Source organism: Desmodus rotundus, chromosome 2 (genome assembly GCF_022682495.2).
Source record: "Desmodus rotundus isolate HL8 chromosome 2, HLdesRot8A.1, whole genome shotgun sequence".
NCBI classification, from domain to species: Eukaryota; Metazoa; Chordata; class Mammalia; order Chiroptera; family Phyllostomidae; genus Desmodus; species Desmodus rotundus.
Genome location: NC_071388.1, coordinates 32,927,977 through 32,946,050, shown reverse-complemented (window position 1 = coordinate 32,946,050; position 18,074 = coordinate 32,927,977). Strand labels below are relative to the sequence as shown.

Here is an 18,074-nt window from a genome sequence, read left to right as displayed (position 1 = left end):
ATAAATTTAAAAAGTATATATCCATGAGAGCCTAGCCATAGGGACAAAAGTCTTGAAGAAAAGAAGTAAATCAGATGCTAAAGAAGCCCTGTTATAAACAATCTGTGTGAGTTGGTATTAACCAGCCATCTGGACCATTAGTGGTGACACCACATGAGGGACTGGGCTGGGCTCCTGCCACTGTCTGTCAGATGACAGGCCCCTGGCCCAGGTAGCTGTTGGTAGGCTCTTGGCCATCCTGGAAGTGAGATAGTAATAGGGAACCCAACCAACCAATATTAACCTCCTCACTCCACAGAGAAGGCCTGTTGTCAGCTGCATGGTTGCTTATAGGTGTGGGGAGAAGTGCTAAAAAACTTTCAAGCAAATATAAAGTGTTGTTGGTCTGTTGTAAGCAGGTGGTAAATGAATACCTTTGGGCTCTTCCTTCTAAAATAGAACCTTGGATGGCTTCCTAATCTTTCTTACTTAATTATTTGGGTAATCAGTTCTTGTCTTTAAAGTTCATCTGCTGCAGTTGCTATCTTTTTTCTTCATCTAAGCATCTTTGAAAAGGCAAAATGCCAAAGTCTTTGCTAGTCTGGTTCCCATCACTTTGACCTCGTGTTGCTGGAAATACTGGAAAGTTACCCTGTCCTGACAGGCCTAGAGAGATCCCATGTTTGCATAGCTCTGAAAACTGTGTGATACATTTCCCCACACAGCTGTATAATCTCTGCAACAGCCTGATGATGGGAAGGAAGTGTCCAAGGTAGGGGGTCTGTATGTACATATTGACCTTTAGAGCAACTTGCCATGTTTGAGCTTGAACAGATTTTGGTAGAGTTAAAGAAAGTTCTGGAAGGTGGAGATCTCAATCCTTATCCAAAAATCTGCATTGTGTCTTAGGACCCAGGAGAATTTTCTCATTCTGGTCTATGGAGTGAGTGTGCCTTTCTCTGACTGCGGGTGTCTTGGGAAAGAGTCTTTGAACAGAGCAGTGGGCTTCATTCATCCAAACATCCATAGGCTCTGAAACTCCAGGTCAGGAAGCGTGAGAAAGCCTGGCCCTTGAATCCTAACAACTGACAAAGGATTAAAGTACCTGTGGACCAAAGTCAGGAAAAAAAATATTCCTGTTAATGTTATATGGGTGATTCTTTTCATTTGATGTTTCTAATTATATATGCCCAATGTATGCCAGTGAACAATAGTCAATTTATATCAAATCCTTTGTTCTGTAAGGAAATAGTATGGAGCTGAGATAAATATGAGTATGGCTATGCAAAGTCTGTGAACTGAGAAAAATATATTGAGAAAAATTCTATTTATCTCCTATGCAGATAGGCACATGTGACCTATGAAGTTCATGATCTCACGGACTTCACATTGGAGATGTGTGATCTCATTCCATCAGTTCTGGGCATGAATTAAATTCACTTCTGACCCCAACTACCTGGAACTTAGGACTGAATACACGTGCACACCCTTCCTCTCCACCCTCCCTACTGTCCCTCTTCCCTTCCCTTCTAGGCCCACTGTTTTTAAAGACAGTGAGTGAGTCCTCTTGGTTTATCAGAGAATTTTATTGAACAGGGGGAAAACTTAGAAGTCAAAGGACTTGGGGTCTTGATCTGATTCTGCCAATAACCAGGTGAGAGCTTGGACAAGTTTCCTAAACACTCTTGTTGGGAAAACTTGTGATTTTATGAGTTTATAGCACCTACCTGGGCCTCACTTTGCTCTTTTGGGAAATGGGGAGAGTGATTTTATTGATAAGATCTCAGGTATCGCTACTCCACATCTCAGAGACCTGGCTGCATTGTGGCTCTCAGTGGTGGAACTGGTGATGTAGGGGCTTGATTCATCCAGAAAATATTTGTTGAGGGTTTACAATGTCCCAGCCGCTAATCTGAGTCTAGGGATACTGTAGTAAAAAAGCCGATACGGTCATTCCCTCTTGGAGTTTGCATTTTAGAATGAAGGGTTTTGTGCACTTACAATGTGTCAGACATCTCTTTGAATGTTTTATACCTATTAATTATTTTGTCAAATAGTCCTATGTAGTAGATACTACTATTATCACTATTTTATGGTTGAGGAAATGAGAAGACACAGAATGGTAAAGCTCATATAGTTAGTAAACAGTGAAGCTGGGGTCAGAGTCAGGCTTTTTGGCTGTAGGGTCTGTGGTCTTAACTATTATGATATACTATCTCTCACTGTCAATTAAATGGCTAAGTTAAAGTAATCACTGTTCATCCTAACTGATGGCAAAGTAAGCAAAAAAAAAACCCAAAAAACAAAAAAACACCCGAGAAAAAGAAACTGTAACTCCACTCGGCTGGTTGTGTCTGCCTGGTTGAAGGTCACTGGCCCTTCTCCGGCCCCTGTTAAACCGCAAGGCCTTCACCAGCCCCATGGCCCCAAGTTACTTTCAGCATTTGTAGAGAAGAGAGTGGTGATGGGCTGGGAATAAAAGTCTGGGTTTCAGTCCTGGCTGTACCGTTGATCAATGCTGTCACCTTGGGGAACGTTCAGTAATACCAGCAGCAATAGGAATAATAGCGGCAGCTTGATTTGTTAAGCACTGCCGTACACTGTGCTGAATGCTTCGTATATGTTGTTTCTGATGCTCAGAAAAATCGTCGTGAAGGTATTTTTATCCTGACTTTACAGTCTGGTCCTGGCTGCTGTTTCTACCACATACTGTTTGACCTTGGGCAACTTAATTCCTTGAAGATTCTGTTCCATCATCTGAAAATTGGGGTTAGTAATATCCATTTCTGTGATTGCTGTGAGGATTAAGTATGGAAATGTATATAAAGCATGTGGGCCGTTATTGATCCCAGAGACAGTGAAAATGATCAGTGTAGTTTGAGGTTTGTAGCTGTTAGTCTGAGGAGCCAGGTTTCAGATCTGATTCTGAAGACGGCCTTTGGGAGGATGGGCTGTAGCGGCAGAGTCCAGAGTGGAGCAGGTGAGCAGAGGCAGGGGGCAGGGGAAACTCTTTCACTACTAATGGCTGTTCAGTAGCAGGTGGAACTTTGAACAGGAGGTGGGGAGGCTCCAGTCTCCCTGGCCCAAGTGCTGGAAGCAGCTGCCAGCGTAGAGAATGATGTTCCTTGGGGCTTGGCTGGGACCATGTCCTGACATAGCTGGTAGGTAGTATCGGTACGAGGATACCAGTGCCATCTAGCCAGGCATATCTGTATGGGGCAAATGACGTCCTACAATCACCCTGCACTCAGGAACACCCTTCCCAAAGGACGACACTGGGCGCGTGGAGCTGGGAGGTGCCCGCAGCCTTGGGAAAAAGGCAGGCCAAGCCTGATTCTCCCAGTTTTCATAAGGGAAGACCAAAATAGGAGAGGTCAAACAACATGAGCAAGGAGTAGCGTCCAGACAGCAACCCCAACTTTCTACTCCAATCCTCCGATAGATCTGCAGTTTAATTTGTCCTGTACCAATGACTGACTGAGAAAATGCAGCAGAGTTTTATCCTTATTTTCATACATGCACACTTTTTATTTATTTAATTTTACCTTGAATTATCTGTTCCGCTTGAGATGTGTGGCTTGGGCAGTATGTTAATGAAGATAAATCTAGGCAACATTCTAGATCTCCCAGGTAGATACTCTTGGAGCACCTCATACTTTTCCTGCATGTCACTTGTCATTGTAATTCAGTGAGTTGTGTACATGTGGTGACTTGCTCATGTCTATTTTCTTTATTAGACTGGAAGCACCCTCTGCTTCTACCTCAGACAGTAGGTGGGAGGGGGGATGTTGGTGGAGCTCAGAGCCTGACTAAAACCCCTTGTGGAAGGCAAAACCTTGGCTCCTTGAGCCCCCACTGGGTGGGCAGGAGGGGAGGAGGCAGGTGTACAGTGAGCTTTGAGGGACCTTGTTTGGTTGGGAGTGCTGCATGGACTAGGATGGGGTGTTGCATCAGCACAGAACGTACTAGCGCTTGTTCTTACTTCGGAAGGACGATGCTGTTGAGAAGCCTGAAGACTCAAGATAAATTTGGAGAGTTCTCCTGTTCCTGTTTTCTTTGTTCTGTTTTGCTTTTGTAAGCATATACTTGTCAGTTCGGCTGAACTGAGCAAACATCTGCTAAATACGGTTCTAGGAGAAATAACATTTTGGTTTTTTTAAGGCTCCTGAGTTTAGAGTAAGCACAGTCCCTTGGCAGATGTCAATAGGGAATCCGGGGGTGGGCATTCCTTCCGGAAGCTGGATCAGCCACCCATGTTCTGCTGGGGTCTGTTTCACCATGCCCAAAGACTGGTGAATCAAATGAAAGGTGTGTCACAGAATGGCTATGTCTTTAAGAGGAGTTTGGGAGAGAGGGTGTCTAGAGTCTTTTAAGCTGTTGCTCATGATCCCTCCCAGTCGTTCTCTTAATTTCATTTTCTGAGCAGGGAAAGGGTTTTGGGAAGAATATGTATCATTTTTTTATGATACTAAGGAGTAATCATCCTACTTTGGGATTTAGTCTAGAAATGTTATTTAGTGTTAAAATAAATTCGGTATCATTCAGGGGACCTGTAAGAATTAAAGTATAACTCAGTGACTATGAGTATTAACCTGTAGATCTTAAATCTCTCCACCCTGCTGTGAAGTCAGGCTTAAGCCTACCACTGTCGTCTGAATTCTAGAATTTTGACTGATACAGAGAGAATTTACTGCAACATCCCAAGAGCCCCCAAAAGTTAACATGTCTTCCCAGTAGTCTCGCTGATATCTAAAGAGACATCTTTCTGTTCATACATATCTGACCCAGTTTACTAAGTATTTACATTAGTTAAAAAAAATAGGAACAATACATTTTCTTTTACTGATTTTATTAGGTGAAAAAATAAAAAATACAGACCAAGCTCTTCTGTGGCACTTTTTTTTTTGTATATTATGTGAACTGTTTTTCAAAGAGAAAAAAAGGAGGTTAATATTTCTGGAAGCCCTATTGTGTATCAGGCCCTGAGCTAGTCTAGACACTTCCACACGCCTCCAAGTAACCCTGTGAAGGAGGTGATATTGTCCCTGTGGTGAAGATGAAGAGACTACAGCTCAGAGCAGCTATGAAACGTGCCCAAGGATAGAGAGCTAGCAGATGGGAAGTCAGGGGCTGGGGATTCGGATTCCACAAAGCTGGTGAAGCCCAAGTGGTTAAGAGTGCTGGGTTTGGGGTGTGACCAGCCTGTTATGCATTGCTGGCTCAGTCACTCAGGGGTGCTGTGACCTTGACCAAATGCTCAATCTCCGTGTCTCAGTTTCCACATCTGTAAAACAAAGACAACAGAAGCTTCCAATTGATGGAGCTGTGATAATTAAATTACCTATTTACGGAAAATGCTTAGAATAGGGCTTGGCATATAACTGCTCACGAAATGTTAGCTTCTATTGTGATTTTTATTATGATAACTAAATTTGCCTTTATCAGGGTTGTTGAAAAGTTACATTTCTTTCATGGAACAGCTTGCCTTTTGAAATGTTGCAGTTATATTTCATTATGAAATAATGTAAACTACCTTAGAATTAAATTTTCTTCTCGGCCTCCCAGCAAAGGTTAAGATCTGAATAAAGGCATGCGTAGCCAACAGGGATTCCTGACTTTGGTAAATGTCAGTGATTTGCTCTTTTCTCCTTGGTGTGTGTAACTCTCTTTCATGCTGCCCATCCTGGCTTTATGAGTGGCTAAGCAAACACGAGAGGAGAATTAAGCCGACGCTTGTCTCTTAGCTTTCCTGTCTTTGTAACAAGATCATTAGGTGCAGCATCTTCCCCTAGTTGCATTGTACTTGGCCGCACTCTGACAGCCTGTGTGCTTGGTGCACGTGAGGCACAGCTTGCACCAACAGGCTTTATGAATTTTCTTTAGAGCTGGAAACACCATAGGAGCTTCACCTGTGACAGTTTTGTGCAGTGGGGAGCAGGGGGCGGGTTCAGGGGGCAGTGGCTGGGTCGGCTTGTCAGGTTTGGAAAAGAAATGATCCAAGTTTGCTAGACCTTTGGCTGTACATTCTGATCCCAATTTTTGTGACTTTTTCTATACATGTTGTGGAGCGCTGGGAGTGAGATGTCAATAGTATTCAGTAAATAGCTATTGCTAGAAGTTACGTGTGGGACGCCGTGCCAAGTGCCTGGAAATGATAAGATAAATATGTCACAGTCCCCGCTCTCAGGGCATTTGTAACTCATCAAAGGAGAGAAACGGAAGAGGGCATAGTACTACGTGAAAGCGGTCATCACAGAGTTGACCCACAACATACTTTGAGTGCAGAGGGGCGCTGGGGCTAGTTAAGAGGAACACTTCCCAGAGGAGGTGGCACACTGGGCTTTCAAGGGTTGGCTTGCCTGTTAGAGAATGGAATAACCTTAGCAGACGAACATTATAACCAAGGCACAGAGACACACCCCAGCGTGGTGTGTGAGGGAAGTGGCAGGGGGCCTGAGGTGCTGCTTCCAGCACAACGTGATGGAGCACGAGGCTGAGAAGGAAGGGCCGGCCTATGGATGGGAGGATCTGGCTCTCAGTTTGAACCACATCATGTAGAATTGTAAAGCGTTGCATGTGTGGTTAGAAATGTCTATTTTAGGAAGATTGGTTTGAAGGATAGATTGAAAGGAGGCAAGAACTGATTGTAAATAAGTAGTGCCGGCAAGAGATGGTGAGGCCTGCAGTATGAATGGAGTGGAGTAGATGGATGTGGTGGGCATTCGGAGAGAAAATCCTTAGCACATGAACAACACGAAGGTAGAACCTTGGGGTCACCCTACCCTTAAGATATGGCAGAAGAAACAGTCTGTGAGAGACCGAGTGGTGTATTGGAAGACAAAGGAGGGGGCATATTTTCAACAAGCACGGTGATACTCAGCAGTATTAGAGGGACACTAGGACAGGACTGATACAAGACCACTACAGATAACAGGCTGAGGTCATTGGTGATCCTTAGGAAAAATGACAGGTGATTCTATACAGCACGGAGGTTGGGGGGGCACTGATCCTTCATGCAGTTGAAAATTCCTACATGAATTCTGATTCCCTTGGAACTTAAGTACTAATAGCCTACCTCTGATTGGAAGCCTTACTGATTACATAAACAGTTGACTAACCATGTATTTTGTATGTTATATGTAATATGTACCATATTCTTACTGTAAAGTAAGCTAGAGAAAACAAAATGTTATTAAGAAAATCGTAAGGAAGAAAAAATACATTATGATATTTATTGAAAAATATCTGCCTGTAAGTGGACCCATACAGTTCAAACCTGTGTTTCCTCAAGGGTTGTGCGTTAGAGCCCTGTAAGAGTGGAGAAAACAGCGGATGCTTACTATATTCAGAATATATCGCTATTCCACAAGAACATAACTAAAAATCACGCGCATTTGTGCAAGGGAAGACTCACAAACATCTAGCATTCTGGGTGCTAAGATTGGGGGAAGGGAGGAGGGAAGCTTAGGGTCAGTGCTAAGTTCAAGTCTCCCTGAACAATACCTCTGCCTTCTGCTTTCTAGGGTCTCAGGAAGCTCCTTCCTTGCAAACGCCAGGTCTCTAATCGTGCCATTTTGCCTTATCACTGTCAGCATACTATAGAGTCCAGATGCTTATAGGTTCTCTTCTAATTCCAAACTGTTACTCATTTCCAGCCACTATGCTGTAGTGGACGCTGGGCATGCCACCCAGACCCCCTTTCCACTACTGAGGCCCTTGTTGTCCACATGCGGGGAGTGTAGGCAGCTAGGGATGGTTCTCACCAGGGAACTGTCCTCAGCTGAAGTGAGTTGCTTCACCCAAGACCACAGCCTCTGGGATGGGGTTGGAGGACAGCCGGCATGCAACAATGAGTCAGTGGAGGTGGGATATAAAGGCTCCCATTCCTTGAGGTAGGATACTTTTGAAGAGTCATCCCAGACTCACAGCTCTTGTGCTTCCCAGTCGATCTCTTCCATCTGCTCAGTCAAGTCCTTCTCCCTTCACTCTCCTGCTGTGCACATGCCAATAAACTCCCTCTGTGATTTTCAGAGTCCATTTCCTGGGGAACCAGCCTAAGTCACTCATTGTTTTCAGTTTGGTTGCCTACCCAAGAGGGGCCACCAGTCAAAGTCTCTAGTCCCTCTGACCTTTGCTTCTGATCCCCTTGGGCATGTCCAGTGGAAAAAACCTCTCTCCCGGTAGCTGGAACAAAAGTCGTGGCATTGAGCCTCCCTAGCCCCAAGTGATTGATTGGGCCAAACACCCATTAATGTGGACTAGTCAACGAAAGGAAAGTGCCTAGAAGTCAGCTGTTCAGCTCCTCCGGAGACCTACCCATTAAACCCCAGCCCTGAATAAGGGTCCGTGAGATGGGATGACCCCTTGGTGCAGAAGCTGCTCCCCGCTCCTCACCCTGTTTCTGTTTCTGCTCTCCCCTTCACCCCTCTTACACTTCCCACTCTCCTTAAGGCAGCTAGTAGTCACCACCCTGCATCAACTTTCATTCATATGTTCTTTTTAGTCAAGAAAAATGAATGTTGAAACACAATTGAGATATTTCAAGCAAATGTAGAACCTCCCTTGAAATTTGTTGCAGAAACAGCACTGAGCAAACAAACTCCTGGGAAGCACAGCTTAGAAACAAACAGCAGCTGCCACCATTCGTGGGTTTCTTTTTCCCTTTTCCTCATTTGTTTCTAATTCATTTTTAATAAAACCTGCTGCCTAGTAGCTGAACAAGAATTTTTCTCTCCTGTCTTGAGGCCTCTCAGGTGGCCTTGATGGTGTCTTGTAGTAACGGGGGCCTTGGCGGACAGAGCTCCAAGCCCTCCTGCTGTTGTGCTGTTTCAGGGCTCCTTCTGGAACCGTGTCCACACCTCCCTGACCAGGTCGGTAGAGCTGGGCCTACTGGATGGTTCGATCTGTCAGGATTTGAGTCTAGAGTGTGGTTTGCTGCCCTGCTGGCTTTATCATAATGGATAATGCTAATTCCTGTCTTTCTCAGTGACTAAGTGCCTCAGCTGTTGGTTTTTGGGTTTTGTTTTGTTTTTTAATTTGTTTTCCATGTGGAATCTTTGAAGGCACAGAGCTAAGGGCTGTTCTTCAGCCTGATTTACTAAAGACTGTGACTTTAAGGAACTCTAACTTGTCACATCTAACTCATTTGTCTCCTTCCGTGTGAATCGCAGCCCTGAAGCAGCCCGTCTTCCTTTCTGCGCTATTAGCAGTGTGGAATTTCTTAGCTTAAAAACTATGATTGGATATTAATGGATTGCTGACTACGTTCAAGGACTGGTGTTGGGCCCTCACTTACTCTCACCAGAGCTCTGCTAGGTAGATGCCCTCCCCTGTTCAATCTGCTCAGAGACTCAGTTGCCCTCCCAGGGTGTGCTAGGGGCACACAGCCAGTCAAGGCAAAGCTGATGTTCCACCCAGACCTGTCCGAAGTCCCGGCTCAGGTTTTCCCCTCCCATCTCTCAGCTGCTGTGATAATATATGGCGGTGTGCTCATAAGAAAGCGTTCACCAGCAATAGTAGCTGCTTTTAGCCAGAGGTAGCAGTCTTTTATTTGTCCTTCAGAGTATATTTCTTAAAAAGCGAGTTAGTGCCTAACATTTAAAAATTAGGAGATTTCATATTAAACAGAATGTTCAGTTTTTCTTGGAAAAAAAAAACCCCAAAACTTTAGAACTGGAAATACTGTGTTCATAGGTTTACAGTACAGCTGTTCCTGCTAAGTAAAATTTCACCCTGCCCCTCACCCCACCCAAAGGAGACACGACTTCTTCAGTTTGCCAAAGGCCTCAGCTACCCTCCTTCACTCCTACATCACTTCCCTGGTTTCTGTGGACTTTTAAGTTTGTGATTCTTGAGTCAGGCTTTTCAAGAAACAATTTCTGTCTAGTTAGGAATCAGTGGAAGTCAATGTCAATTTCTGCCTCTGAGTTGAATTTTACAGCCTTTGATTTTTCTTTTCAACTTTTTGAAATAGTGATTCAGTAAGAACAGCTACAATTATCGGACATGTGTTGAGCATTCTAACATTTGACTGACACCGAGGGTAGGCAGGTACTGCTTGGTGGTAAGAATGTGCATAATTCTCCAGTTTAGTTTGCATTCTAACACCTGCAGGTGCTACGCAGGTGCTGCAGCAACTGGAGGCCATGTGCGCCAGGGTATTTTGCAGAGGTAGCATTGTGGAGGGGGGAGATGAGTCCAAAGGAAAACACTGTAGGAGGGGCAATTGTGTTGATTCCATGGTGGCCACCTAGGTAAGATAGTGCCCCAAACTGGAATACCACTTTCTTAACCGCTGATGTTCACACTGAGCAGCTCAGGAATCTCAGAGAACACGTTAGAACCTCAGAATGATGGGTCTCTCATTTTATCTTGGTGTACCTGCAAGTGTGTTTCCACTTGACAGTGAGAAATGTAAGTCTTTTTTATTGTTTCAGTGGAGGTCACGTCTGCTTTTGTCTGGCTTAAACATCTCATAGAAGTGTAAAACAGAAACAAAATGGATTTTGACTAATTTCATAGCTGCAACTGGATTAAAATTTAATAGTGTTTAATATTAACACATGAGAGCCCCCCAAAGCTAAAGCCGTTATTTCTGTACTTAAATAAGTATTTGCTTTTACTTAGGACAATGCCTAGAATATTGTTTGAATTTTTATTGTTTATTTATTTTCTTCCAGGACCCTGCAGGGATCTTTGAATTGGTGGAACTTGTTGGAAATGGGACATATGGACAAGTTTATAAGGTAAGTGCGATTGGGTTTGAACACGGCTTGTGTGTGGTCGAGTTCATGAATGCTGAGTCGCAGTGCTACCTATCGTTGCTCATGTATCGTGGCCTCACAGCAGATTTAAAATGAAATGATGTACTTTCTAATTTACTCTCCATCATTTTAAATGTATGTGTCGTCCCGTTGCCTGAACTGGATTCTGGGCTTCAGGCCTTTCCCTTCATTATGTATTACCATGTTTGTATCTGATACATGTCTGCATATTTGAAGTTCGTCAGGTGGTTATTTCCTTTACCTTAATCGTTGGCAGACTGGTTTTCAAAGGAGCAAAGGATGCCATTTACTTTAGAAATGTAAGCTAGTAAAGCATCATATCTGGAAAAGTAGATTTGTTACTGGCCTAGGGCATGAGTTAAATGAGTTTAGTGAACAGTGTTAGGAAAAAACTGGCGACCTCACAAAGCAAAGGTCTAGTGTAGCAATGGCTTTTTACAAGATACAAAATAATGAAAAGTTAAACTTGGGTTGAGATTGAGCTGGGGAATAAGAAGTCCTCCTTGCCCTTTTACTAATTTTTGCTTACCCATTCACCCCAAAAATGCCTTTAAAAAGGTACTTTTCCCCAAGAAATGATCTCAAAAATGGTTGCTTAAAATGTGGGTTGATTCTCTTTCTGATAATCAAAAGGAAATGGAAATGGGCTGTTTTTAGACTAAAACTCAGGGGGTTTTAGTGAATGAGCTATTGAAACAACTGCCTTCAAAACAAACCGTTTCCTTTTGATTGTTTCTAAGGGAAACATCCTTCATTTTCCTGAGTGCTAGTGATATGGGATGTCATTTCCATTACTAATTATCCCTTGTTTTATTTTTAAAAATTCCTTCTCTGGGGCCTCAACTTCACTTAGTTGATTAAAATTATTCTAGAAGTCATCTGGATTGTAATATTTCCAATTGTACAATATGTCAAAAGTATACAAACACACACATATAATAAACATACATATGTATGTGTGTATGTATACATATATATATATATAGTAATCTTGAGAATCTTGGTTTTAAAGCACAGTTGTAAACAGATACATATTTAAACCTTTATTTACTGGAGGTACCCTTTGGTGTTCACTCTAGGGGAAAATTTTTCCCTTACAAGAAACAATTATTTCTTAAAATGTCAACCCTCTGCAATCAGACAGAATGTAGTCTACCCAAGATGTTCACTTGACGTTGATCCTGTCTGACAGAGGAAAGAAATGTGTCTCAGCAAATGCTTTTAAATACTTTCAATGAAGATAATTAGGTTGAAAGAATGTATTGTCGAATTTTGAGAAGTTGGATTCAACTTGAGAATTAAGGTGAGCTAATGAATTAGTCTCTGATTTAGGCAGAAAATTACTTCTGATTTGCTGTCAGTGTGGGGGAGCAACTCCGTAGCATGCTGCTGGTTGATGGTGCCATTTCTTAGAGCCATTCCACTGCACTGTGCTCCCCGCCGATAGAATACAGTTTGTGAGAGGACCCACTGATCTAAGGGGTGGACTGTACAGTTTTGCAAGAGAAGATAACAAAGAGGTTCAGGTAAGGGTGAGAAGGTGTGGAAAACCCAGAATTATCCCTATCATCTTGTACCTGGAAACAAAGCGGAAACAAAATGGCAAGAGGCCTCAGATCTTTTTAGAGAAGAAAGGTTTTTACCAACCACGTTGTTTACGCTATTATTCTAAAGGGTGCTGTTCTCTTAGTGGCTGATACAAAACGCTGGCACCTCTCAGGCTGAAGGGATACTGCAAAGATTGGCCGTGGGCTTTGGGACCGGAGCCTTGGTCCCTTTCACCAGCCCCAGGTGTTGTGTTGTGGCATTGCAGCATTTCTGGGCGTTAGTCGCTTGGGAAAGTAGTTTGTAGTACTTTGGGGACTTGCAATGACTTATCTAAAAAACTAAAACTCCCTACCCAGTTACGAGTTCAGTTTTTAGGCCACGTAGGAGATACGATGTGGCTCTGCTCATGAACACAGACACCTGGGTTTCCTGAGCCACTAATCCCCCTCTGCTGTAACCTTGCGTTCTAAGGGATTAAAGCTTAATAAAAATAGCAGAAATTGAACTCAGATGTATGTGAACCTGAAGAAAAATAACTTAGGAAGTAATTGTTCACAATATAGGTTATATTTAAGATTTATGGAACAGGTATTTCTAAACTATTGCTGGCACAAATAGTAATTTTGTAGCCCTAAAAAGAGATTCCTATACAAAAAGTTTCTATGATAAATACTTTCTTTCTACTAAGCATTTAAACCTTTGATTTTAATGTTTTGTAAACCAGCTTTTGGTGTTCCTGGATGTCTTATATTAAGGTATAATTTTATGAATAATTTTATGAGCATAGTCTTTATTTTATGGAAAGATTCATTAAGTTCACTTACTTATTACAATTTTTTAAATTGATTTTAAAGGGAGAGAGAGGAAGGGAAAGAGAGAGGGAGAGGGAAACATCAACTTGTTCCACTTATGGGTGGATTCATTGGTTGATTCTTGCATGTGCCCTGACTGGGAATTGAACCCACACTTTGGAGTATTGGGACAATGCTGTAACCCACTGAGCTACCCAACCAGGGGCCAGGGCTATGAGTTTATTTTTAGAAATGTATAAAAAATAAGTTCTAAGAGAGTCATAATTTAATTTTATCTACACGTAGTTTTTAAGAAACACACATAATACAATAAATACAAGGTATATGTAGATATTAAAATAATATTTCCTGAAGTCTATCTGCATATAAACCACATACATCTAGATATAGAAATGTAAATATTTTGTATAAATGTCATTTAGTAACAATGTTTAGCTTTTCAAAGTTGCTTGTAGTCTTACTCCCAAGTCTGGCTTGGTCTGTCTGTTCTTGGGAGGCTAGATGGGTTTATCTTCAGCATTTGGGTCCCAGGTGGTCAAGTGGCAGTTCTGTTTTTTACTTTCTTTACAGAATAGAATAGATATTCTTTACTTTCTAAATAATAAAGAATAGTGATTCTGCGTCAGGAGTTTTAACGAGGAAACCATCTTCCTGGGCCCATGGCCCCCATTAAAAAACAAAACAACAAAAGGCCACATACCTGTTTGCCTAAGGTTTTGGCTGTTTATTGAGATGCCACCTATTGGGACCTAACAGAATCTAGACATGTTTTTGTGAAAATAGAGTAATTATTTTAATAATTTGAAATAATTGTTAAGTGTTTACTGCTAAAACACCACTAAATTGTAGCTACAGATTTCAAAAATGAATGTTAATCTATCCCGTTTCTTAATTTGCCCTTTTGAAATATATATTGTGACCTGGCTGATGTGGCTCAGTGGATTGAGTGCCTGCCTGCAAACCAAAGCATCGCTGGTTCAATTCCCAGTCAGGGCACATGCCCGGGTTGTGGGCCAGGTCCCCAATGGGGGTGCAGGTGAGAGGCAACCACACATTGATGTTTCTTTCCCTTTCTTTCTCCCTCCCTTTCCCTCTCTCTAAAAATAAATTTAAAAATCTTAAAAAATGAAATATTTATTGGTTATCACAGAGATGGAGATGTATTTTAGTCCCAGGTGGTACTGTGAAATGGGAACCCAGCAGATTTCTCAGTATTGCTCAGGTTTGTCTTGAAACTTCCTTAAGGTTGTAAAAGATGAAGTAAAGAGGCCATGCTGGTGGTTATAGTGCTTGTGAGAGAGAGCGCTGTGAGCGTGCGTGTGTTTTCAAAGGGTTGCAAAGGTCCTCACAGGTCATCTAGTCCAATCATTTTGGCACCAGCTGCCTATTCAACCCATTCTTTTTTTTTTTTTTTAAGATTTTATTTATTTTTTGGAGAAAGGGGAAAGGAGGGAGAAAGAGAGGATGAGAAACATTGATGTGCGAGAGAGTCCTTGATTAGCAGCCTCTCACACGACCTCAACTAGGGACCTGGCCCTCAACCCAGACATGTGCGCAAATCTGACCGGGGATCGAACTGGCTACCTTTCAGTTCACAGGCTGATGCTCAACCCACAGAGCCACAGCAGCCAGGGCTATTCAACCCATTTTTGATCATCTCTAGTCTCATGGCACTTATTACCTGCCAGTTGGTCCATTTTCCTACGACTCTCTTTGAATGTTCATTATCACATTGAGCCAAGATTTTGGCTTCCTAAAATATTTACCATACCATCAGAGCTATTTAAAAAAGAGAAATTACATCTTCTTCCATGAGAACAGAGTCCTTCAGACATTTGAAGAAGACTTCTCCCTACTTCCCCCAAACACATACTTGTGTCTCCTGCTTTCCAGACAACGTGGCCTCCTCAATCGCTTGATTAACTCTTCATATTCCACAGACCTGAGGCCCTTTGTTACCCTCAGATGAGGATAGTTTCAGGACATAAACCAGGATAAATATACAGGATCGGACACAGATCATGCCCCTCTTATTATAAAATCTTTTATTACAAAACCATAAGCATGTAATTGTGTAACAGAACAATATCACACTCAAGCACACCATATGATGTTTTAGGTGAAATGTTCAAATTAAAACTATAAATTGTTACGCCCATATTGTTACCTACCAATCACAGTCAAGCTGGTGTTAGTTCTGCAGGAACCTGCACTAAAAACAATGCTTTATACTTTTACATAGTCTTCCACTTTATAAAACTTTTTATGTGTATTATCTGATTTTTGATTTAATTCCTATAATAAGTTCATGAGAACCTTGTTCTCATCTTAGAGTCTTTACAGTTACCATTCCCCCTGCCTAGAGCACCTGCCCTGCACCCCTCCTGTGATGGGGTACTTCTCCTTCAGGCCTCAGCTGAAATGTTACCTCCTCAAAGAGACCACTTTTCATTCTTGTATTTAACGTAGCCAGCCACCCCTTCTGCCTCCCTCCCTCCCCCAACTTTATCAGCCTGTTTCATTGTCTTCATCATCTTAATTCTTTGTTTATGTGTGTGTATAAACAAACTAAGAGCATAAATAAAAGGAAAATCAGAGTAGGGACCTGCTGTCTAGCCACCACTGTGTCCAGAGTCTGATATGTAGTAGATGTTGGCCATTATTGATCCCAGAATTGATCTCTGTTTTCCTTGATAATTCTTTTTATATTAATTCCCAGTTTTTTCGGTATTTCCCATAAAATCCCAGCCTGCTTATTTCAGAAGTGCATATTTGCACAACAGGAATCAACACAATGATCTACTTGTGTTTTCCTTTTTACGTTGGGAGGTGAGTATAGATTTTCTGTTAAATGAATTGTCAGTAGTCTGTAGCATCAAGATCCGTGCTGGAAGTTTACAAAATTCAGCAAATCAGTTTTCTGGGATTCAGCCTCCTGGCAGAGGTTCTCAAACTTGAGTGTACAAAATGAATATTTGGGAGATTATTTAAAATATAGATTTCCAGGCTCAACCTCTGAAATTTTGATTCAGTAGGCCTGGGGTGCAGTCCAGGATTCTCACTTTTATTCTGTACATGGGTTCATTGCGATGGTTCTGGGCCCTGAGGCCACACCTGCAAAGACCTATGGAAATGCTTGCAGATTATCCCGTTGGAACGCCCCTTGAATGAACGCTTATCCTAATGCTTTTTGTAATCATTTACTTTAGGATATCCATGCTGCCTCCAACTGGCGTAAGCTAAGAAAAGTAAAAAAAAAAGTGGAGATTTTGACCTGGAATGTGATGCCAACTAGTTTGATGTACTCATTCAGAGATTTGACTTTTGGTGTTTTTATTTGGCATGCTTGTGATTACAGTTTAAGGTTATTCCTCAGTAACTGAATTCAGAGGATCAATATGGTCAAAACTGACCTGGTATAGAAAGAAGAATCTGAGCCTGTTGTATTAGATTTCCTCAAATCTGCATTGTGATCTCTTAATTAACTTTCTGTTAAAGTAAGACAAAGCATTTTAATAGTAAGCTTATTAACAGTCTCGATCTGGAGGTATTCTATGCAATGTAGCTTTTCATAGTCTATTCTAATGAATTGTGGATTATACTCTTCACTGATTTGATAAGGAGTGAGTATGGGAGAATGCTGTGTTCCTTAGATAATAGTGGCACTTGTTCTTTTAATCAGGAACTTTCAATATAAAGAATACATTATTTCATATTTGTTTAGAGCCAATGCAAAAACTCTGTGCTCTGTGTGGGAAGAATGCAAGCCAACCAGTGTGGTTCCTACTCTACAGAAGTGTGCGATAGGATTATCTATTTAGTACGCTGAGTGCCTACTGTGTGCTAAATCTTTCCATATATATTGACTTAGTTATTTCTTGTGATTTTATAGTGGAGGAAACTGAAGCATTTATTAAACTACATTGTCACTCCAAGGCAGGGTTTCTTAGCCTAAGCATGCTTGACATTTGGGTTCAGACAGCCCTTTGTCGAAGGGGCTCTCCTGTGCACTGGAGGATATTTAGCAGCATCCCAGGCCTCCGCCAATGAGATTCCAGTAACACCTCACAGTCGTGACAACCAAAAATATCCGCAGACATTGCCAAATGACTCCTGCGGGGCAAAATTGTCCCCCAGTTGAGAACCACTTCTCTAAAAAGAAGACAAAATAGTAAAACTCTTAAAATTGATGTCCAAACAGAGGCAGTGAGAGTGCAGAATATGGAGCAATTAATGCTGCCCAGGCAGAGTGGGGACTTGAATGGATTGTGGGAGGAGCATTTGGAAAAAGCTTCAAGGCCTTGGCATGTGTACATCTTGGAGTGTAATTTGGCATTTTCATAAGTGGGGAGGAGTGTATAAAAAGGAGTCTGGAGCAGGGCTGAGCTGGATTCCCCATCTGGTTCTGCTTCGTTTTGGGTGTGTGAAGAGAGCCAACTTACTCTGAGTCTGGACTTCCTCTGTTAATAATAGTACAGTGGAGGGTTACAGAAACTGAAGTGTGACGTATATGGAAGTCCTCAGCCGAGTGCCTGACACATAGTAGGCAGTCAGTCACCTTTTCTTCTTCCCCAACATGTTCCAGTGGGAGCCTACTTTACCAGTTCTTTCCATGGTCTTGTTTTTAGAGAAGATGATAAGATCTGAAGGAAGCATTCATAGAAGATGAAGTCAGAGACACACTTACCTTTGTGCCTCACCTTCCACCCATTTGCATTCTTGATATTTATGTAAGCTCAGAATTGTTCTATTTACGTTAAATCCAGTGCACAATACCTCTTATGTGGCATTTGATGATATAATTGCCATTTAGAGGCTGTTGTTGGTGTTTAGTGTTAAAAAAGCCAACTTCTCGATAATCTGTAAAGAAAAATGTAGATTATTAGAGGAAATAAGAATTGGTTGTAGCATTCCAGAACTTTAGCGGAGTAAGTGATTTCTGAGTAATTAT

The 18,074-nt window shown here is 42.0% G+C and overlaps 1 protein-coding gene across 4 annotated transcripts in view; it reads left to right on the top strand.

Annotated features, from left to right (window-relative positions):
* Positions 1 to 18,074, top strand: part of TNIK (TRAF2 and NCK interacting kinase) — a 337,687-nt gene that overhangs the window by 64,799 nt on the left and 254,814 nt on the right. For all 4 annotated transcript variants that reach the window (XM_053918077.1, XM_053918076.1, XM_045197962.2 and 1 more), the window contains exon 2: positions 10,659 to 10,724. In XM_053918077.1, coding sequence (XP_053774052.1) covers positions 10,659 to 10,724 — 66 coding nt within the window. The remainder of the gene's footprint in view (positions 1 to 10,658; positions 10,725 to 18,074) is intronic.